This window comes from Lotus japonicus, chromosome 6 (genome assembly GCF_012489685.1).
Source record: "Lotus japonicus ecotype B-129 chromosome 6, LjGifu_v1.2".
NCBI classification, from domain to species: Eukaryota; Viridiplantae; Streptophyta; class Magnoliopsida; order Fabales; family Fabaceae; genus Lotus; species Lotus japonicus.
In genome coordinates, this window is record NC_080046.1 from 62146944 (window position 1) to 62169348 (window position 22405).

At 35.7% G+C, this 22405-nt stretch overlaps 3 protein-coding genes across 5 annotated transcripts; all 3 read right to left on the reverse strand.

Annotated features, from left to right (window-relative positions):
• Position 1: 1 nt before the first annotated feature.
• LOC130723856 (LEC14B homolog) lies at positions 2-7931 on the reverse strand. 3 transcript variants are annotated; one of them, XR_009014368.1, is made up of 12 exons: positions 7759-7931; positions 6926-7330; positions 6634-6753; positions 6375-6452; positions 4589-4762; positions 3782-3859; positions 2771-2952; positions 2368-2526; positions 1981-2041; positions 1661-1850; positions 711-788; positions 2-180 (listed from the first exon to the last, which is right to left on the reverse strand). XR_009014368.1 is itself a non-coding variant. In XM_057574997.1 (11 exons), the coding sequence occupies exons 2-11, from the start codon at positions 7295-7297 to the stop codon at positions 766-768; spliced, it is 1437 nt and encodes a 478-aa protein (XP_057430980.1). In that variant the 5' UTR covers positions 7298-7330; positions 7759-7931; the 3' UTR covers positions 557-765. The 3 variants fall into 3 exon arrangements, 2 of the variants coding, with proteins under 2 accessions (XP_057430980.1, XP_057430981.1); XM_057574997.1 differs by lacking the exon at positions 2-180 and having other exon boundaries at positions 557-788; XM_057574998.1 differs by lacking the exon at positions 2-180 and having other exon boundaries at positions 557-788; positions 2368-2523; positions 7759-7929.
• A 667-nt stretch (positions 7932-8598) lies between these two features.
• LOC130726012 (sugar transporter ERD6-like 16) lies at positions 8599-12207 on the reverse strand. Its single transcript, XM_057577217.1, has 18 exons — positions 11930-12207; positions 11696-11758; positions 11499-11588; positions 11336-11395; positions 11180-11245; positions 11032-11097; positions 10861-10936; positions 10698-10762; positions 10476-10568; positions 10302-10382; positions 10137-10221; positions 9993-10039; positions 9826-9888; positions 9687-9746; positions 9540-9593; positions 9324-9383; positions 9049-9163; positions 8599-8963 (listed from the first exon to the last, which is right to left on the reverse strand). Exons 1-18 carry the CDS (start codon positions 12107-12109, stop codon positions 8848-8850), a joined length of 1440 nt encoding a protein of 479 aa, XP_057433200.1. The 5' UTR covers positions 12110-12207; the 3' UTR covers positions 8599-8847.
• Positions 12208-14537: 2330 nt separating this feature from the next.
• Positions 14538-21468, reverse strand: LOC130722486 (squamosa promoter-binding-like protein 7). Its single transcript, XM_057573229.1, has 10 exons — positions 20663-21468; positions 20409-20581; positions 20044-20285; positions 19870-19944; positions 19656-19763; positions 19193-19307; positions 18240-18375; positions 17183-17345; positions 15790-16359; positions 14538-15070 (listed from the first exon to the last, which is right to left on the reverse strand). Exons 1-10 carry the CDS (start codon positions 21190-21192, stop codon positions 14780-14782), a joined length of 2403 nt encoding a protein of 800 aa, XP_057429212.1. The 5' UTR covers positions 21193-21468; the 3' UTR covers positions 14538-14779.
• Between the last annotated feature and the right edge of the window lie 937 nt (positions 21469-22405).

Here is a 22405-nt window from a genome sequence, read left to right on the forward strand (position 1 = left end):
GTTGACCAAAAAAAACTAAGTATAAATAATCTGAGAATGGAGTTTATAATAGGAAATTATGAGTTGAAGAAAGCAATGGCCAATCAGTCTCATGGAGAATGCACTTTCACCCTTTGTTTTGGAATAGAAAGGTCATCCAAGAGCATGCTGCAATCATAATCTTCAAGGCACACACGAGCACTGAATAAGGAAAGCATATTTTTTAGATGTGTGAATGATCCACTTTAGGACACAAATTTTTTTTTAAAGACTTTAGATTTACTAACGATTACCTTTTAATATATAATCATTTGATTTATATATTTTTTATTTATTATAGTTTTTCTAGTATGAATTAATTTGATTAGTATTTGAGTTTAATTAAATCAAAAATTACTTATTTATAAATTAATGCTAACGGTAATTAATTTGAGCTTAAATTTAAATAGGACTAAAGGTAGGAAGAAATGTTTTAAACACTTTAGGTTTATTTACTATTTAATTTTAATTGTTAATTGAAAAATGTATTCTCAAAATGTAAGAGAATGGATATAAAAGAAGAAAAACATGGGGCTAATGAAGTTTAAGATAAATATTATAAGTGGGGACGCATGGGCAAAGAAAAAATATTCAGATGGGGCCTTCCTTGCAATTTGCACCTTTAAAACATATAGACCCTTAAATTATAAAACTTATTTGATAATTTAATATATACATTAAACAAGGACTACCTTGTATTGCAGGTTGTTTATCTTCTCTCACCAATGCACCATATGCCAACATACCTCACTCCAGGCTCCACCTAAATTCTGGGGAAAAAAGTGACAACTATAAGCCTTTGAACACAAAAAATAAGATAATATAGTCAAATATGATTTGATTTAATTATCTTCTTTCTTGCCCTCATAATAAGTCAGCATTCTAATTTGAGGGATCATTCTATAAGCCCCTCTATTTTGTTGTGGTCACGCCATGAATTTAAACTCAGTTTCATTGCATGCTTGCTTCATCGTTGTCAAAAATATTTAGTTTTAGATAAAATTGATTTTGACAAAATTATTTAGGGCGTTGCTCTGATGCCATTATAAAGTGTTTGGTACCTTAAAATATTGTTTAAAATGTTTAGAACTAGATTACAAATTATAAAAAATTATTTCATATAATATATTATATGACTAATCAAAGCAAAAAGTATGGAACTCTTCCATTTTTAAATGGGTCTTAGAGAAATCACCAATTATTTATGGTAAAAGTAAGTAAAAGTGAGTTCAAAGTAACATGATTTATGTTAACCGTAGAAGCTACTCTCTGTGACTTCTTTGGTAAAAGAAAGTTAAAATTTTGATAGCAGGAATATAAGAAATTTCACCTTTATTTTCCCCTTTAAATGTTCTTCATTACGTACAAGTCCACTTTTCTAACAAGCCATTTAATGTAATAAACAAATATTCACATATCATTATTTGATTTAAGAACTTTATCTACGGCTTTATGTTCATCCATGATAGGCTTACAAATCTTACAGAAACCAGATAAATTTAACAAATTTTTGGGACCCTTTCTACAGCTTGGGGAGATAGAAAAGTAAAGAGAAAGACACATAAATTCGGTATAGCTACCAAAATATATGGACCCAAACACACATTATGTACAAAGAACATGAGCTACATATAAAACAAACCTCTAATTATGCGATTTCGACCGGCTCTTCTGTTTCGAGGAGCAGGGGCTTCATCACTTCCAGGAAATTCCCACCTAACTATGTCACCGTCCCAGGCTGAAGAGATCATCATTGGATAGTAAGGATGCCAGCTACAATCTCGAACAGGTGCCTCATGATGATCAAGTTTTGCAACTTGAGCTCCAGTCACCTACAAAGAATGTGAACTACCATTTTTAGACATCCATGTTATGTGATAAGAACCAAAAGGAAAAGGGTTAGACATCATGCAAATATAGAAAGTGTTAATACTTAATACAATATGGAAGCAATTTTTTTACCAGGTCATATATGAAGACAGAAGAATCACTGGACCCGGTGTAAATGTATTTTTGACCAGTGCTGCAACAACAAATACACGAGATATCACTCACATCTCACATTCTTAGAAACATCATATGTAAATTGTAAAGAGAACAAGGAACATCATCACAACAAAAGCAATACTCAGGTTAACAAACAGATGTCACTCATCTAGTTCAATCAACTCTAGAACTCAAAACTAAAATTAATTCAAGTAAAATATAGTTATTTTGATTTGATGATTTCATAAGAATTACAAAATATAATGTGTGATTCAAAAACTAAATATTTTGGATAAATTAGAAACTCTCATCATGTAAAAGAACAGATAGACCCAGTTGAGAAGGTGTGGAAAATACAGTTACCTATATGATGGTGAGAAATAACAGCGAACTAGAGTGCGCAACACTGAGTGGCCTTTGTATGTTGACAATGACTGGTCATGAGGATGCTTTCTTTTTCTTGCATATTCAGGGTAGTCCATCCACCGGTAGTCCCACTCGTCATCTCCAAGGCCCATACTGCTGGTTTAAGTGATAAGCATCATCATTAAATATACATTATACTATGAAGGGAAAAATAAAAATGGAGTTCTTTGATTTTTCAGACTCAGAGCTACTACAAATTTGCCAACTAAAGGCCTTATTGTAATTTGTAACTGAGTTATCACTCTGAAATTCTATTCTTCCATAAAGAGGGAAAGTAAAAAATGAAATAGCATAACTATGTATCCACGTAACAAAATGAGGAACAAAGTAGTTTTATTACTTTACGGCATTAGAAGACGAAGTCATCTTCCTTATGTCCCATAATTTGGTTGTTTGATCCTTTCCATTAGATATTAAGTAGCGGCCATCCCCACGACTATTAATGAATGTAATGCCTTCTAAATGTCCCATTAAGATACCAGCTGGTTGTCCTTTTGAGACAAAGCAACGCCTATCCCACACCTGTGTGAAGTCATAACAACCAAGAATTCCTTCACTGAGTAATCCAAGCACAAAAACCAAAGCAATGAAATGGAAATAAATGGTTTGAAAATTATTAAAGGTGTCCATGAACAGCTAATTGAGGAGCTAATTTAAATTTCAAGCTCATTTAGTTAGAAGCATGTCCAAACTTAAAAGAACATGGTCCTTCGGCTTGCACCTTGTGAGCATTCTGCAACTGCATTCATAAATTATATTATTGTCATATTTACCAAAATGCTGAGTGTTTTATAGAGAACTTGCTGCGAAGATTTCAGCATAAGCAAAACATATCCAAGCCTTCTGAAGCTTGGTTCATAGAGTTACAACATTTACGCAATACTTTTATTAGTGCAACCAACAGCATAAAAGCAAGCAAGTCTAGACAAACTGACAGCATAATACCAACATTGCAAGTCTGAAAAACCTGATAACTTGAGTTAACACTTGCATTGTCCAACTGTTGGGCTCATTTTATTGTCAAACTTTCTCCTATCACTTACCATACTAAAATTCAGAAACTGATCATATTTTGCCAATAAGGTAGATAACTGGACTAGTAATAAATATGCTGATAGCTACTTCTCCGATCTTTAAGAACAAAAGATAGGACTAGGAATACAATCATTAGATAGAAAGTTGGGCTAGCTTCAATTGTAGAAAAGATGATAGAGTCTAGACTTAGGTGATTTGGGTATGCGTCGAGAGACATGTAGAAGCACTAGTAGACATGCATAAAAGGAAAATATCAAATCCAACACAAAGATCTGTGGACATTAACAAATTTCTATAAAGAAAATACGAAGTCTACCTTGCAGAAACTATCATCACTTCCAGAATATAAGATATGTCCAGATTCATCAGCAAAGCAGACAGTGTTAACATCAGACTGCAACACAAAAAAAGAACATCAGATATGGTCTGCCCTTCATACTGGCAAAAGAAACTCCATCTAAGTCATCATATTGAACTTCAAAGCGATGAAAAAAATTATTAATAATTTATTCTGCAAGTACGGAAGAACTGACAGAAAAGATTTTCAGGCTAAAAATTTCGCTACCTTAATACCTATGCTTACCTAGAAAGCACGGATACGACATAAGACAAGTAAACTTGGAAACAAATTATAGGATGACATGGCTATAATAGAATGTATAAAATCATTACAGGGTAGGAATAAAACATAAATCAAAAGAAAGAACCAGTGTGTTAAAGAAGAGCGTGAGTCATTGTAATTTGTAAACACAATAAAATTATTATAATTAATCTAAAATTCTAAATATTGAGGTGGATTAGCATCTGCAATGTTATAAAACCTAAAAATAAAGAAAGAAAATAAAATAAAATGCAATTGGGAGTATCTGAAACATCTGACAGATACATGTCCAAAAGGGTACAACTATTTTTGAAGTGTCCACTCTTCCATCGCTTCCCCCGAAGCCCTAAACTATTCCCAAAATGAACCAAAAGACTAAAAAATTTGAGCAGACATTGAGTTTGACTTACTACTCTGACTCTAAGCAGTCAGCCAACTTTCAATTAGTATCCTATACATTTGATATATTTTTTTAAATAATTCAAAATTAGCAACTAATGATGGGAAAATAATATATATTACCAGGTGAGCAGGAATTCTAAGGCTAAGCTTATCTGCTCCGAGATCATATACATATATCGAGCTATCACTAGTTCCAGCCAAAAGCTCCCGCCCATCTGTTGAAAATTTGATACAGAAAATCCCAAATTCATCCCCATCCTCATCAGAAGAGAAATTTAATCCATGATGAATTTCCTGCAATCAAATAAGGATTTCTGAATGTAAATTAAAAAATAATTCAATGTGTGTGACGTACATGAATATATTATATCATAAAATATTTTAGGTTTAACGTTTAAAGCACAAGAAGTTTATATTAGGGCTGAGCATGGGTCGGGTTCGGGTGAAACATACCGGGTTTGAACGGGCTTCAATCAAGCATATTCACCACCGATTCCGCCCATGGTATGATTACGGGTGTGTCGGTTTGGGTTGAACCGGGTGGCGGGTAGCTTCGGTGGGTTGGGGCGGTTTGAACCCAGGAAAAAAAAAATTAAGAAGGAAACCCAATATAGAAGATGGGAAGATCAAAGAAAAAATATCCTAAAAACAGAGAGATTAAGAAGAATAAAATTTACAGAGAAAGATCCAGTTACTCTAATCACTGAAGCATGGAAAAAATACAACAAAATATTCATATTTCCAGCCTTTCCTTTGGTCACTTTCCTAGATTCACTTTCCTGATTCACTTTCGTTGACATCTTCAAATGCTTAGACAACACTGCGAGTCTCTAAATAAACAGTTTTTGAGTGAGAACTCAGACTAGGGGGGCCAGAACAGAGAGAATCCATGAGTTGGAGAGTGGGTTTGGGGTCCTTGAGCCATGCATGGAGGAAAAGGGAAGAAGGGGGTCTGTCGAGGTTTGATGGCCGCACACAACCATGGGGTGTTGGACGAGGCAATGAAGATCCGTTAGAGAGAAGAGTAGATGTGGTCGCGGAGGTGGAGAGGAACAAGGAAGAAGGGAGAAGAATGGCCGATGACGGTGGTGGGAGTGTGTGAACGGTTGAGAAGAAAGAAGATTGAAGGATAAGGTTGAGATAAAATTTTGAATAAAGGGGCATTGGGCAGTGTAATGAATTATGAATGGTAAAGTTGTAGAGCACTACACAATTGTTTAATTTACTTTTTTACTTTTCCCATGTAAAAAAAATGCAAACTAATCTGATTATTGATAAAGTAGACAATGACATTATGACAGTCATTGATTAGTACGCAAAAGACAAGCTATGTTGTTCTACTAGTAGGGTCAGTCAAGTCAGTAGTAGTGCACAGAAGTAGTCTCAGATACGAACAGGTACCTATAAAAATATTTATATTCATTTATTACGGTCGGGTTCGGGTAAAATTGGATTTTAAATTTCCAACCCGTACCCGACCATTATTACCCGTCTGAAACTATCTTCCCCTTTCGCCTTAACTGTCTACCCGACCCGACTCGACCCATTGTTTCTTTTTTTGTCGGTTTTTTCGGGTTTGGGTCGGGCTGGATAATCTTGCTCAGCCCTAGTTTATATAGCTACTTAATCACAGCAGCAAATAAAGAGGTCGGCTGTATCTTTGGCAAAGGACATTACAGATTTACCCATTCCACATATGTTGTTAGACAAACCTCAACTGTGATGTATTTCATTAGTTTACAGATTCACATTGCTCATAACAATGAGCCAACTAATGTATTATCTCATAAGGAAAAAAAAAATGAAAGTACAGTAATAGCAAAGAATATAAGTAGCACACAAGTAGGGAAAAAACTGTAATTGTAACATCTGCTATGATTAAAGGTGAGAGATTTTCAGCACGTACTGTAACATTTGCTACTGACTCTGTTGTGGCAGATTCCACATTGACAATATTGATAATTGGTGACATACTAGCATAAACCTGCCATTATTAATTAACAATTTGCCAAATGAGAGAAGTTAGAAGAAGAAGAAAAGTGGTATAGGGTGCTCAAACTTGTAAAAGATTCACAAGCCAAGGTCAGAATTGATTGTAAGAGGAAATTTTTCATCCTAATAGAGTCCACGAATGCTACCCCATAAGGAACGCAACCCAAACTTACAAGATATTGTCGATCTGGTGAGAGAGAAGTATCAGTAATTGTCCACCGTAAGTTTCTAGCGGAGATCTCCTTCTTAACTTTCCACCCCTTGTCAACATCATATATCCTGATGTGGCTTCCCTGTTTCATAACAAGGAAGGAATAACTAACAGTGATTTAAAGGCCCTTTTGTCCCATAACTATAGTTTCACAACTACAAGACTCTTCAACTAAACATAATCATCTTCAGCTTCATACATTATTTATATATAACAGTAACTACAATGATAATAATAACAATAACAGAAATAACCTGGAATCCAGCAATAAAAAGAGAACCATCATCTGAAAATTGCGAAATATAGGCACGGCTTTTCATCCGATCCACAATCCAAGGACCTTTCGTCGGCAAATAGCGGCTTAACACATGGCATCCATCTGCTGCTGAAAACCTCCCCCGTCCAGAATAATTACCTTCTCTACCCGCTAACATTCTCACAGTTGATGCAGGTAGCTTCATCCTACCGGGACCAACACGACCCAAATGCTCATGGGGACTTGACCCAAGTTTTGTGAGCTGTGCAATTTCATGATCAAGATCACTTGTCCCTTCTCCAGCTTCACGAGATTCATTGCTGCTACTACCATCCCCACAGTTACTCGTATCTTTGCGCGACCGACTCATAATCTATTCTTAGCTTCTTACTTTCTCTATATCCTACAAACAGCATCAACTCTAAGAAACTCTGAACCTTTGGAATTTTCAATCACAAACACACAAGAATATGCAGAAATATTGACAAATTAAACTGTTCCAAACCTAAAAATTATCATCTATACTACTAATACAGTGCATTCAGTGCCAACAGAGAACCCATTTCAGTTTCAGAAGTCAGAACCAAAACCCTTTTTCAAGTTCAGCCCTTTTTAATAAGAAAATGAGGGAAACGAACTAATTCAACAAAAAGAAAGAAACTTTAGTCCAATTCTAAGAATTACAAGAAAAATGAACATCTGGGTATGAAATGAAACTGAATTCCCAATCACTGAGACTTAGCAAACAGTTGACGGTGAAAATTAGAACAAAATCAAATGAATAAACGGGTATAGATGATGATTGAGGAATGAAGATTGATGTTTGGTTACCTCTGATTGGAGAATGAAGCTGTGGGGGATCAAGGAACAGAGACCAGGTTGGGATTTTCGACCACAACTATGTATGTATGCATGTATGTTTATAGTCAGCGAATGTGTGTGTCTGTGTTGTCTGTTGTGTGAGGAAATTGATGAGTGAAGTATGGATTGAAGTTTTGTCAAAGCCCTTTGGCCTTTGCTTGGATTCTTCTCAATTTGCAAAGTGTACGTGGAGCAAATAGAGGCACGTAGATTTTATTTTTAATTAAAGACAAACCAAAAATAATAGCATTTCTTTTGGTATAAAATAAGTTTGGTCGGGTTCGGCTCCGGTTACCACTACGGCATTTGTCGGGGACCAGAAGTCACTAAATGTAGATTGCCCACCAACAGAGTTCTCATATCGGGAGCGGGAACTCAACACATAACTTAAAAGAAATGGATCGTCTTTATCAACTTACTCAATATGTGTGTTAAACCATGAAATAATAGTAAACGCTATATTTTTTATTTATTTTATTATTGTATATTAAATTTTAATTTTGATGCGGATAAATTAAATTCTAATTGATTACCCTAGAAATATCTTTTAGAAAAAATGCATGCTCCGAAAGTGTAAAATTTTGTACACGGGTAATTAATTCGAGTGTTACATTAACTGATTAAATTAAATAAAAAAATTAATTTTCTCAAATCTTTGAAATTTATTTAACTGAATGTATAAAAATCTTTTACATTCTTAGTGCATGAAAATTATTATTTTTTCTAGCGGAAAGAAAACCAAAAAAGAATCCTCAAAACCAAAAGAAAGAAGAAGCAAAAATCAGAAGAGACCTAGGCACACTGGCACAGTGAATAGAATATGAAAATTCTCTTATGAGCAAAGCTAATGCTAATAACATATTCTTATTCAGAACCTAAAATGTGAATATATCAAAATTCTGTTATTTTATTCCTTGCCGATCTCCTATATGGATCCAAAAGAATTAGATCAATGATGCTAATAAATCAAATACAATAATTGGACAGGGTCCCCGTGTGCTATTAGGCTTCACCTTCCATCATCAAATAGTACAAGAAATTGCTCTCCTTTTTTTCTTTCTATGAACTGATGCAAGCTTGGATTTCTTCCAATGTTTTTCCTTTGGTTTCTGGGACTACTTTTGCTACAAATAGAATAGTTAAGAGGGAACATCCAGCATACAAAAACAAAGTACCTGTCAAAAACCAATATAAACACATGTTATTACTAATGATAGTCACAATCAGATGCAGGTAAAAATGCCAACTAACTGTGTTTACCAGGAGAACTCCAACTCATAAGAAAATTGAAAGTGTATGAAACCACCCAAGCTCCTAGCCAGGTCACCAAAACCACCAAGCTCCCAGCAGTTCCCTTTATATGTATGGGAAAAACCTGTAATATAAGAAGTATTATAAGAACATATATTTCTTCCGTTGTCGCCTATCATTAACTAACTATCCCAAAAGCTTAAGTTGATGGATGAAGACACATGAATGATTTTATATTGTATTTCTAACACGCTCGCTTATTTTTTGTGTTACATGATACATACCTCGGACATTATCACCCAAGGAACAGACCCCAATCCAATTGAATATGCTGCTATATAGATCTGATTAGAAGAAGAAGAAGAAAAAAAAAGAGAAATGAGAGAATTTCATGTTAAACTGGAATATAAGTACTATAAGATTACACTATCAACTATTGCCATAGCTTAAAAAAGAAGCAAACAGAAGACAGAAAAACAGAAGTTGATGCAAAAACTCACCAACACACCACCAATTGCTAATGTCGGCACCCACTCAAGCAATAAGCCTTGATCCTGATTCATGAAGTCATGAAGATGGATTTTAGAATCGATACAAAAACACACTATTTGTGGTGAAAATGTAATACATTTAAAATAATGACTTGCCTTGAGAAAGAAAGCAATTCCAGTAATAAAGCAGCCTAAGAATGTCCCACCAGAAGAAACCTGCATATATACAAGAAATTATGTTAAGCATACATGTTCTTACTAGCATTGATAAATAAGTTCTTTCAAATAGATTTACCGTTATAAGAGGTCTTCTTCCAGATTTATCCATCAAAATGGCTCCCAATATGGTAAATGGAACCTATAATTCAATGTAACAGATGATGTTCAGAGACAGAATAATGTAGTTCTATATATATGGTTAGTTCTGAGAGATCATCAGAAGAGGGACGGGGAATCAAGTACCTGAATACAAGCATAGGCTATGGTACCAGCTTTTCCAGAAGAAACTCCTGCAAATCGAGTTATAGAGGAATAAATGTAACAGGTGAAATTTATTTAATATTTCCATTGATTTTTCAAGATTTGGATGAATTTGTTTTCACTTACCGGCTGCTACAAAAGTCTCTGCTGTATAGAATCCTATACCATTAATTCCAACAGATTGTTGACATACCATTAACCCAACTCCGATCTGAAATTGTGAAAAGTAGTTAAATAATTTGAGCAATTACTTATACTGTGATTAAATTTAGATGCAAGTATGTTACTTACAACTACAGAGCGCACATATCTGGTATGGAACAAATCCAACAATTTAGACTTCGGAAGGCTTTGAAGAGTTTCAATGGAATCCTATTAGCCAAAAATAAGTGTCATCAAACATGTCAAATTATTAGGAAATTTTCTTTTAAGGTTTTCAATGAGTTAAAGGAGCTTGTAAAGTACCAGAATTTCAGTGGCTTCATGAGAAATATCAACATCTTTACCCCGAAGTCTCCTTAAAGCTACTTGAAATTCTTTTTCACGGCCAACCTTTGCCTGCCGGAAAAAAAAAAATTATGCCTGATCAGGATCTTCTCACATGAAAATCTCAGATGACACTGCCATGTGAAAATTTTGTGTCTATCTCTCTCTTTATATTTAATTAGATTCTGGCTTAATGCATACCAGCCATCTAGGAGACTCAGGGATGAAGCACAAACCAACCAGCAAACAAATGCAAGGAACTAGGCCTTCAAGTTCGAGCCAAGCCAACAGTTAGAACCTTTTAAATTCTCTAAAACTTGTTACATCTCAAGCAACAGTTGAAAACTAATCTTAATAGATATACCTGCCAGTGCCAATTCTCTCCAACTTATGAGACTTCCCAATAAGAATGAGACTGATGATCCAATAACAATCATAAGCTACAAAACAATTGAAATCAATTCCAAAATTCAATTCCAGTATACTTAAATTTGAATCAAAGAACAAGACACAATAATTCAAAATATTCACTCACCTGATTTGTTGTTGCAAGTCCTCCTCGAAGATTTTTTGGTGCTATTTCTGCTATATATACTGGAACCTGTCCAATATAGTGATCTTTGTTAGTGAAGAGACAACATAGAGTGAAGGTAAATTAGTTGTAAGGTTGTCAAATTAGTTACCACATATGAAATAACTCCAATTCCATATCCTGTGAAAAATCTTCCCAAATCAAGTGAGTAAGAACCCTGCAATAGATATAGAACATCATAAAGTTCTTCAACCTTTTTCTTATTATTTTGCAACAACTTATCTTAAGATGAGCACATGTTGCATACCTTGGAAAAGAAGACAGATAACCATCCTGCAATACAAAATCCTGTGGAAATTTTCATAGCCTGTGTTTTCCATGAAAATAAAGCTTAATTAGTAACATGGTTCAAAATATATTTATTCGGCATTTAGAGATTAAGCTTTAATTAGTAACATGATTTCAGATACCCCTTTTCTTCCAAGTAGATCAGTAACTCTGCCACTTGTTATAGCTCCAAGCATTGCACCAATGGTCACCAAAGAACCAAACATTGAAAACTGCCAAACCCCAAAATTTGAAAAGAAAAATTTTTTTTTAATTAAAATAGAGACCATGGTATAAAATGCCACTGAGGAGGGAAAGCTAACTTGAATTGAATACCTACCTGAGCAAGTGATAGATTAAGATCTGCCCTGATAGCCGCTTGAGTTGGCGCTGAATACCCCACCTGCCAAAATAATGACTTTAGCTTAGAAACCTTTTCTGTTTATGAATTTTTGGTGAATTTGATTCCTAACTAATCAAGAAAACAGAACAATAAAGTAAACATGTTGTGAAGCGTATTTTCAGATTGTTTCTTCCTTAGATTAAAGATTTTAGAAAGGTTAAAGATGCTTACACAAGTTCCAAATGAAAAAGAACCACAAACAGCAACAAATGTGCTGAGCAGAACCATTCCAATGGATCCATTTTCCACACCTTTATCTGATTCAACTTCTTTAGAAATGAAGGGCTCTTGCAAATGCTGAACCCCATTGGCTTCTCCACTCTCAACATCATTGTGTTGCTCAATTGCCATTTTCTTCAATAGCTAGCTCTCTAGCAATGTTGTGAAAGAGAACACACAAAAGCATGCTATATATTGCATACAAGTTTACATTACATACATGCTTATTATTTACAATAGTTCCTTGACATTTTTAAATAGTTATAATTACAAATGTGAACTGTATAGTTATATGTTCACCTAAAAAAGAGCTTCTTACGTATCAAATATCATTATAGTATTTATAGTTTGACCTAAAAAAGTATAAAAAGAGACTAAAAGTATTGAAACATCAACTTAAGCAAGTATAATACGGAATTATATTTATTTAATTAGTATTTTGAAGCATGCAAATAATGTCAAGGTTGGTATAGTGGAACATGATAGAGTCTCATTTACATAACATGTTGCAAGTTCGAACTTCGAACCCTACAAGTCTTTTGTAAGTGTTCTTTGGACCCGGTAGTTTTTCATGCTTTAGACCGAGACACCATCCCCTCACCCCAAATTTTTGTTAGAAAAAAAATAAGAAAACGTGTGAAATTAGGAGTGGCACGTGGGAATGAAGCTGTCAGCAGCGTTTGCAAGTGCCTGGATTAGAAGCTGGATCCCTTGGAGTTGTTCCTGCAAGTTGTTGAATGAATGTTGATAATTAACAAAATGCATGCAGCATGTGGATCCTGATCGATCCTGTATTGTGTTGTTTGGTGGTTAATCGGTGAGGACTGCATCGATCATTGGTCTTTTTCTGCATCACACCTTACGTGGTTCCTACGAGGATGGGATATATATACACATATATATATCCACAAAATATCATGTATATATAAAAATTTAATTGAATAATACTATAGGCTATAGGCTAGGCGGCCAAAGTTTTTGATTCCATTGCATTCTATGGCTTGGGGTTTACAATTATTGAGCACATAACTACGTATATTCCAAATTTTCAATTCATCAAAACTCTCTCTGATGTGTTCTCTTATTAATTTTAAAAACGAAATCAGTGGTAGACACTCATGTCATGTATCATGTAGATTCTAGTAAAAGTCAAAAGAGACGAGGATCTGATTAAAAAAACTTCAATAGATTATATGTCGCAAATAATTGTATTGTAAATGGGGTTTTAAACTGCCACTTAAATGGTGTGATCGGAAATGTGTTCGAAGATTTTGTATATTTGTGTATAAGAACTATTTTAATATCAATAATGATTGTTGTATGTATAAGATTCTCCATCAGATCCGACAGATAGTGACGATTTTTTATCTCCACAATCTAAAGAGTCTCTAAAAGAAACTGGGAAACATTACCGGTGGCTTAGGAGGGCTATATAGACCCCTGCAAAATTGACGAGTCATCTTTTATGTTTTAAAAAAATACAAATGGGAATTAAAAATAAGAAGAAAACAAAGCTTGTAGTACATCACAGTTTAGCAATAGAGAAATTCCTGGAGGTATTTCACTTTGCCACTCTCTATCAAGAAAAGTAAAACCTAATTTAGATATATAAGCCATCCCCTATATCATCCCAAATCTGGATATTATGGCCTAAACCAACTCTCCATATAGTTCCTTCTTGAATAACCCACCTAGCCACTTGGAATATGCCCACTTCTTTAGGAGGATGTTTCTTTTCTTTTTACAATGTTAACTTTCCCACTTGGATTATGTCCTAAATTAAAACATTAATTGGTTGGATCCTGGCCTGGTTGTAAGTCAAGTTGAGTGGCGCAATGGGGCTCGAGGAAAAGCCTAGCCAAAATGGCTTAAGGAAATTGGAAGTGCAACTCTCCAACTTATAAACTATTGAATTTGTCTCCAACTCAACAATGTATTACATCATATTCTCACATTCTGGTTATCTTCCAATGTGCATATATATCTTTTTAGTGTGCGTGGCTCTTTCCTAATCTCTTATTAGTGTGAGTGGTTCAAACACGATGCTCTCATCATACTGCATAATGACGGTGCTAAATATTTTGATACTGGTGTTCTTTTTCCTGGTGAGTGGTGGCCTTTGTGTGTTAAGTTATAGGTCCTTAGGTATCTATCACTCATGGGATGTGAATGTGATTGATGGTCTCTAGGGCTATTATAGTTTTGACCAAAAAAAGGGGGGTTATTATAGTTGAATATATCTTGCAGGCAGCTTGAATTTAGTAAATATTCAGGTTGTTTCTTAGAAAAAAAAAATGTTTTCTTTTTGCCATGCAGAAACATTGGTGTCATATGAAATTTGGAGTGTTTATCGTGAATATGCTACATAAAATCAAGATTCATGGAGCTTATTTTAATGGTCGAGGTGCATGTCTCTCAAATCCACCCAATTGAAAGAGTTTGTCTCAACTGTTTAAGTCATTAAGGTTGGAAGCAAGTCACTAATAAAAATAAAATGAACAATACTTTTGGAGTTTAAGCCTGAGTTAGGCCAATCCTTCACCCCTAACAATCATTGCAATAAGGAAGTAAGCACCCAATTTAATATTGATGGTATAAATTTCAAATTTTAACTATGATCACACTCATTTCGGGTACAATTGGCACCTATAGCCTGTAGGGACATCCGATTAAATTGGTAAAATCAGCAACCTTGGATAAAGTTTCCAAATTAATGAGCTAGCACAACTCCTCCTAATAACATCTGTTTATTTAATGTTACAACAAATATGTACCAACTAGAAATTATAAGAACAAAATCTACTAGTAGTTAAACAAGCACCTTCTAATGGATAATGCCAACTCACTAACCCTCCCATGATGATGAAGGACGGATACACATACACCAAGGCAAACAGCAACTGAAACAGCCATAAAAATAGCTGGTCGAGAGCTCAAGAGTCCCCTGGTAAGATATCGCCGGTCGCATCTTTTAGGGAACTCTTCCACATTCATTATAATCTCCTGCTTCAAAAGTGGTATCTTTTCATTTTTGTCATTGCTAGTGGGACATCTCAGAACTGTCAAATTTGAATCTGGTCCGGGCAGGATACCCTGCAAAATTAATATCAAAGTAGAAAATGTGTTAGTTGCGATGGTAGTGTTACTGAATCTTACCAACTGTCTCACAAAATCAGAATTATTCAAATAAGGGATGTTCTGAGTGGAGGATGAAGTTACAGACAATAAGCAATTGTTGGGAGCTAAGCTAAGAAACTGACATCAGAACAACTAAACCATTTAAACAAAATTCTAATATTTGTAAATAAAACAATACTGAGTTCAATCACAAGTAAGAAACAGTAGAAACAAACGAATTGTTAGGTCATATTAATTCTCTTTTAAAAACTTCATCAAAATATACTTGGAGTTTTCAACAGCCAGGGGAAGTGTTAAACCAATAAGCTGCAACCCATATAAATTGAAGGGTCACAGCTAAAACATCCACCAAATTGATATAAAATGTCTTACTGTCAAGAGATAAAATATGCTTGGTAGGAGACTAAAATATATAAATTCAGCAATACATTTATAATAAATGTAACAAAACTATCCATTCATATTGGCAAAACCAGTCTTGGTTTGATAGCCTTATAACAGAGGAGCCTATTCTTGACCTAAATACAGGAGCATCAATTTTATTTTCCTTTGTATGGTAACAACTAACAACACGACCATGAAGTAAAATGTGAAGCATCTTAATGTAAAATATCAACAGGTATTCATATTTCATCATCAGGGGAGGGACTAAGCAAGAAAGCTATTATCCAAACCTGATAGTTAACTGCAACAACTGATTGCATGTTATTTTGGGAGCCGCTCTGAGCTGCTTCAAAGTCTTCCATTTCAGAGGGTGCAACTACACCTCCATCTTTCCGATGCTTCTGACAAATGGCATCTCTAGCATTATGCATGCATTTTAGTAGTTCGGTCATGTCAATATCACTGATTCTATTAATCACAAAATTTGATTTCATGCTTTCTGTCAAGATTATCAAATTCGGTAATATTCTTCCCAAAATGATTGTTGAATCATTGCATATTAGAAAATCCAACAGATAACAATATCTTTGAATTTGTGAAGCTGTCATCACTCTGTCAAAACTTTCTGAAGTGGGGTCCTTAAGCAACCATGCTATATCTACAAGCAAGTCTGATGAAGCTGTGTGTCTATGTGCAAGAGCTTCACATGAGCTGCAAATAGAATCACCAGATGCAGACTGGAACTGTTTGGAAGGGAGAGATGCATCTAATTTTTGCTGCAACGTCTTCATTTCAGTGCAAATTTCTTTATCCCCAATGAGTACTGGAATAAAGTTTGACAACCCAGACTCGTTATCCACCTACAGAAAGGGAAGAAATATGAGTTCACACAAGAGAAACACTTTCAAAAAAAGTACTTCCTTATACTGCTATAAGCCATTTATTAAAAAAACACAATAAAATTGTAATGTATCAACTGCCAATATCACATTGCATCAAAAGGTTCCGGCAACTTATCTTTAATTTGATGTTATTATCATTAAAACAAGTCTCATTTTAATAGCATTAGTACAATTCACTTTAGTACTGGATTCCAAACTCCAATTTCAATTACTCTTCCTGATAACAGCAACTGTTAGGAAGAGAGCATCCTAACTTAAATTACATGTACTTCAGATAAGAACCACTCAAGTAAAAAGAAAAAAGATAAAGTGCTGAATTCAATAAAAGGACGTGACTTTCTATCGATATGATATTGCTACAGTGTGACAAACTTCACTATGGTGATCTTATGATGCATAAATTCATTTATTAGAAAAACATACCAGTAAAAAATACAAAAAGGAATTACCGACCAAAAATGGCACCCAAATTATACGAAGTTCTTATGCTCAAAGTACTGAACTGTGAAGATCAAAGTTTCTCATGTTTCCTAATTTGTTTTGACGATATTCTAGAATCTCACTCCATACAGACAGAATTCAATTGCGATAAGTGTATCACAAGTTACCAAATCTAAAAGCAAACATACATACACATTCAACAGGCCCAACGGTAATTATGGGCTATGGCCAACATAAAGTGCTCCTAATGTACAAGTTAAGAAACATAGCATTAGCAAACCAAATAAAGCATCCAGGTCAAGGCATAGTTAAGGAAACAGAACAAGAGGTCAATGACTACCTCAATAAATGCAGGCCCAAAGAGACATTCATCTGTATGAGGGACATATATCTTGTATAACTGATTATCATTAACACACGAAATATTGTCTTCAGACCAGTTATGTGGAGAAGGAACACAGTAATCATACTTCAGATACTTCCCAGAGAAAGATACAAGAAACCTGCCATGATGACCACCTCATTAGAATCAGAAGTATATTGGCAAGTGAACTAGATCTAAACTAGCTGTATTTGAAATGGGCATATATCAACTGAAATATCAGAAAAGCTGTTAAGTTTAACATGACCAATTTGAAATTATAATAGATTCATCGACAGAATTGAGATTGGAGTGACGCCAAAAAATATTAAAACAAAAGTTAGCCCCAACTATGCATTTGCCACACTATAGCACTATAAGCCTATAAACCTATAAGGTAAATAACAGCTTGGTACAATGACTATTGATTGAGCAATTTCCTACGTTGCTAATAACTTTTTCTTTGATTTGGCGCTGAGTAAAACTTGATGCTGATAATGACTAAACTTAGTGGCCACTTCACTTCATGCAGCATAAAGCATACTCACATTAACCCCAGACAAGATAAATGTAGGAATGGTTACCATGCCAGAGATAGACTCAAGACAATGCGACCAATATAAAAATAAAAATATTGATACAAAGCCCAATCAGTCATAAAAAAATGTAAAGGAGAAAAACAACATATACATGTTACGCATTACTTTTAAGCTAACAACCAATTACAAGTGAACCCTGATTTCCTTTCAAGGTTAATAGATTTTCGTTATCTCGATTGCTTAGAATTTAAGTTCAGCACGATCTAAGGATGCTCCAATTCCTCTACCCAACGTCCCAACTGTAGCATTCCACAGGATTACATCTCCTTCTATCCCTCTGCTTATGGGCCCTTTCACCACCTTTAGGTCCTCAACATTGCCAAAAACATATATAGTCCAAAAAGGCAAGCAAATGAACTTATGTACATCACATAAATATATGCAAAATAGAACTGCTTTAAATGATGTTTAAACGACAACATAACACAATTACAAACCGAAACTTAGGCTGCAGCAAGTTACTTCCACAAGCAAAAAATTCCATAGGTCTGCCAGCTTCAAAGCATGTGGGATGAACATAGTGAAGCCTTGGTGCCTGCATGTTTACCTCGACTTTTGTCACAGAAGTTCCATCTGTAACCATCAAAATGTGCTGATGAATTTAAACAAATTGAAAGCTTTGCAACTCAGAACTTAAAGATTACAACTCAAAAAATAGAAACTTCTATTTATTATGCAGAAACATTTGAAGAGTTTATTGTTTAATTTGTTTCATAAAATCAGATAAATAATACATATCTTTAAGGAAGATAAGTACCCTACGAAGTCTATTAGAGTATATAGGTGATATGAAAATATTGGTTATGCTTAGTGTGTGTGTGCCAGCTGGAATGCCAGCTGGACACAGTTGTTAATTCTGTTTTGAACAGCTGTCAATTCTGTTAGAGGAACAGCTGTCAATTCTGTTAGAGGTTGTTACCATTCAGTTAGAGTTAGCTTAGCTGTTAGTTTAGCTTGTAGAGCAAGCTTCTTCAATCCTATATAAGGATTCAATCCTCATTGTATCGGTTAACAATTCATATGAAATAATATGAATTGTTAACCGATACAATGAGGATTGAATCCTTATATAGGATTGAAGAAGCTTGCTCTACAAGCTAAACTAACAGCTAAGCTAACTCTAACTGAATGGTAACAACCTCTAACAGAATTGACAGCTGTTCCTCTAACAGAATTGACAGCTGTTCAAAACAGAATTAACAACTGTGTCCAGCTGGCATTCCAGCTGGCACACACACACTAAGCATAACCAATATTTTCATATCACCTATATACTCTAATAAAGTCCTAAATCTTAAGGATCAAGGTATAAAATAATCATAAGAAAAAACTAAATAATGGGAAAATGTGAACCAATAGAAGATAGTGAACAAACAAAATCGCAACAAACCTTTCATAACACGGAACATCATGTCATTCAGATGAACCAGTGTGGTGCCTCTTCCAGATAGCATCTTTCTGGGAGCAACAAGATCATGCACATAGTACAGAGGATCCTTTTGTAACTGGTTGACCCATAAGAGAAAGAAAAAATGAAGTCAGAAAACAGGAAGGGGAAAAGAAGGATAAACCAATCAAATTAGTAAAAATTTGAAAACTAAGAGGGGATTTTCCAATTCACCAAGGAGAAAAGAATTGTAACAAGTAGTATACAACAAATTTGAGCACAAACAAGCATCTCAATATGACAAAACTAGCAGTTACAAGAACAAGCATAACAAAGAAGTGAAGAACCATACAATCTAATAATGAGGCAGTCAACCAGTAAAAAGAAAGAATGCATTTAGACTATAGAGCACTTAAAATAAAACACTGCAACTTATAGTTTAAAGAACATCAAGTTAAACCCTTACATTTATCCACATAATGTTAGGCATTGCAATAAAAATTGTCAGGATTGTACATCCAGGGCGGATATATCCCTCCAGCTCTAAAGGCATACTTGCCAACCATTGGAATATCTGCAAATACATTTGACTGGCTGTTAATCAGCTACTGACCCGTATATGGCAGAAGATCTTGCCACTATTAAAATACTAAACTGTAATAACAATGCTTTAAAAATACTTGGTGCCGTAGCCTTCTAGGAAATTCGGCAGGATTCCAGTCGTAAAGCTTAAATGAAATCCGACCTGTTTGGCACTACAAGTGAACATTGAATCAGCAAACGTCAACCTCATTTCTTGCCTGAGACTAAACATTTGAAAGAAAAAACAACAAACAAGCAGCAAAGCAACCCACCATAGACGAATAAGCACTCTTATTGTCGCAATATGAAGGAGGCGAATTAGAAATATTCGAAACGTCATTCACACCATTCACTTGTGCTGAAGTACCAGAAGCAACAAAAGACACAACACTATCACCATTAATATTAGGTGTATCAAGAGTTGACGACCAAACAGCAACAGGTTCCTCTTCATGATCCCGTGACGGCGGTGACGCTTCTTTTTCAACTATCTCACTACTCAAATTTGAACAATCTGTACAATCCATACATACACAACCAGTAAACACAAAAGACCAAATTTATCTCTAGCAGAACAAATCAGAACATGCTATCTGATAATTAATAGTCATTACTCATAAATCAATAATTAATAAACCTTTTCCCGCTTCGAGATCACCACTGAACTCTTCATTTTGAGTAACAGCTTGAGGTTCATGATCAGCTGCAGCTCTAGAATCCGGAGCCTTCCTTCGCCTCCTGTTGTTATGGCGCTCCAACTTCCTTCTACAGCTCCGTTTACCTTCGTCGAAATCCGACAAAACATGAAACCTATCAAACAAACCCTAGTCAGCAACCACCATGATCACATAAACAAAATTTCAATGGAATTCCTGAAGAATTATGGTTTACTTTCCACACTGCTGACAGTATCTCTTAGCCTCGCCGTTGAAGACAACGGTAGGAGCATTTGCACAGCGCAGACAAACCCTGTGCCTCCGGTGATAGCCCTTGAGCTCAGAGATATCAACCTCGCAGCCAGGAACCTGGCAGCGCGCCGCCGACGGTGCAGAAGCACGCGCGGTCCTAGGGCGTTTGTTGGCGGGTAAACCTTGTTCCTCGAGTAGCGCGTCCATCTCGGGGCATGCGCATGGGACCCGACCCGCGAGAAAGTTGGGGCATGTGAGCATCGGGTCACGCTTTCGGACCTTGTGAGTCTCCTCCTCCTGATCCTGAGGGTCGGTGAGAGGGGTTTCTGAGAGGTTGTTGTCATCGAAGGGGAAAACTGGTGCGTCGTCGTCGAGGTTGAAGTCAAGGAGGTAAGTGAGGTCCCAGACGGAGGAAGAAGGGTCATCGGGATCCATGTGTGGAGGTGGTGGAAGAGGAAGAGAAGCTTGCAATTGCAGTTGCGATTGCGATTGCGATTGTGATTGGGGTTCCATGAAAATGGGAACCCTAATCGTTGGCGGTGGTTGGAAGTTTGGCGGAGAAGGCACGTTGCGGCGCGTGGTGGGTGTGGGGGTTTTGGTGTATCTTTCTGGTGAGATTTTCTTGGGTTGGTGGTGGTGTCATTGTGGCGACATTTCTAAGTTTTCTTCCATACCCACGCGCTCTGACCCGTCTTCCCACTCACGCTCGTCAGACAATTGCAGTTTTTTGGTTGACCTTGACAATGGATGGAATGAATCCGTTACGGCCCATTTTGTTTATGAACGGGCTGGATGTCTTGGCTGTAAGAAAAAGTGCGTTGGCCAATATGGTAAATGTTGTGATGAAGAATTAAATGAAAATGAGAGTGCGAATGAATTGATACTCGTTGAAGAGTAGATGAAATTTCTTTCTAGTGGAGTGTATTCGATACTTAATAGTTAGTGTTAGTGTACTAAGTACTAAGCGGTTCCGTCAGGTTTTCGTATCGCTCTACCTTTATTATTTATCTTTGCGCATGGGAGAGGCATTAATGATTTCCGCTTACTTATTCACATATTAGTTAATTGAAGAGTAAATAGTTTTTTTATGACTTTGAAATTTTGAATCACAATGTGCTAATAAAATATCTTCCTAATGGGGTGTACCAAGATGAGAAAGTGCATATATAGAAACAGTTTCTCTTGTGAAGTTCAGTTGCAGCGCGCGACCATGTTGGATCTACAAACACCATAGGTAGCTCGTGTTCCACGGTCTAGCCTGGCATTGGCAACGAAGACATGTGGCTGATATTTTTAATGATTTTCGCTTACGTATTCACAAATCAATTAATTGGAGAGTAAATAATTTTTATCACTTTGAAATTTTGAATCATAATGTGTTAATAAAATATCTTCTCTTGTGAAGCCTGTTGCAGCGCGCGGCCATGTTAGACCTACAAACACTATCGGTGGCTCGCATTCCACAGTCAAGCCCGGCATTGACAGCGAGTTGGCGAAGATCTGTGGCTGGTATTTTTAAAGTAATTTTTGATGTTTCTAATAAGTGCTGATCGTTGTAGTAGAGTTTCCGATGACGACATCTTTGGTGGTTATGGTAGAGGCTTTGACTTTTAGGTGGGTGGTGTCCTTAGCTATCCAATTGGGGTTCAGGAAGATCTACTTGGAGACATATTGCTTACAACTGTTCCAAAGATGGAAGAAACCTCCAGATGGGGTTATTATTTAT

Bases quoted from the DNA above. Each gene is read 5' to 3' on its own strand.
- LOC130726012 (XM_057577217.1), bottom strand. From the start codon at position 12,109: ATGGCAATTGAGCAACACAATGATGTTGAGAGTGGAGAAGCCAATGGG. The intron at 10,040-10,136 runs GTAAGTGAAAAC...CTCGATTTGCAG, and splicing joins AGAGACTTTTGTAGCAGCCG to GAGTTTCTTCTGGAAAAGCT. The intron at 9,594-9,686 runs GCAAGTCATTAT...TTCATGAATCAG, and splicing joins GAATTGCTTTCTTTCTCAAG to GATCAAGGCTTATTGCTTGA.
- LOC130723856 (XM_057574997.1), bottom strand. From the start codon at position 7,297: ATGAGTCGGTCGCGCAAAGATACGAGTAACTGTGGGGATGGTAGTAGC. The intron at 6,754-6,925 runs GTTATTTCTGTT...GTTATGAAACAG, and splicing joins TTTTTATTGCTGGATTCCAG to GGAAGCCACATCAGGATATA. The intron at 6,453-6,633 runs GTAAGTTTGGGT...TAATAATGGCAG, and splicing joins CACCAGATCGACAATATCTT to GTTTATGCTAGTATGTCACC.
- LOC130722486 (XM_057573229.1), bottom strand. From the start codon at position 21,192: ATGGAACCCCAATCACAATCGCAATCGCAATCGCAACTGCAATTGCAA. The intron at 20,286-20,408 runs GTTTATTAATTA...TGGATTGTACAG, and splicing joins TGATCTCGAAGCGGGAAAAG to ATTGTTCAAATTTGAGTAGT. The intron at 19,764-19,869 runs GTATTTTTAAAG...ATGTATTTGCAG, and splicing joins CTAGAAGGCTACGGCACCAA to ATATTCCAATGGTTGGCAAG.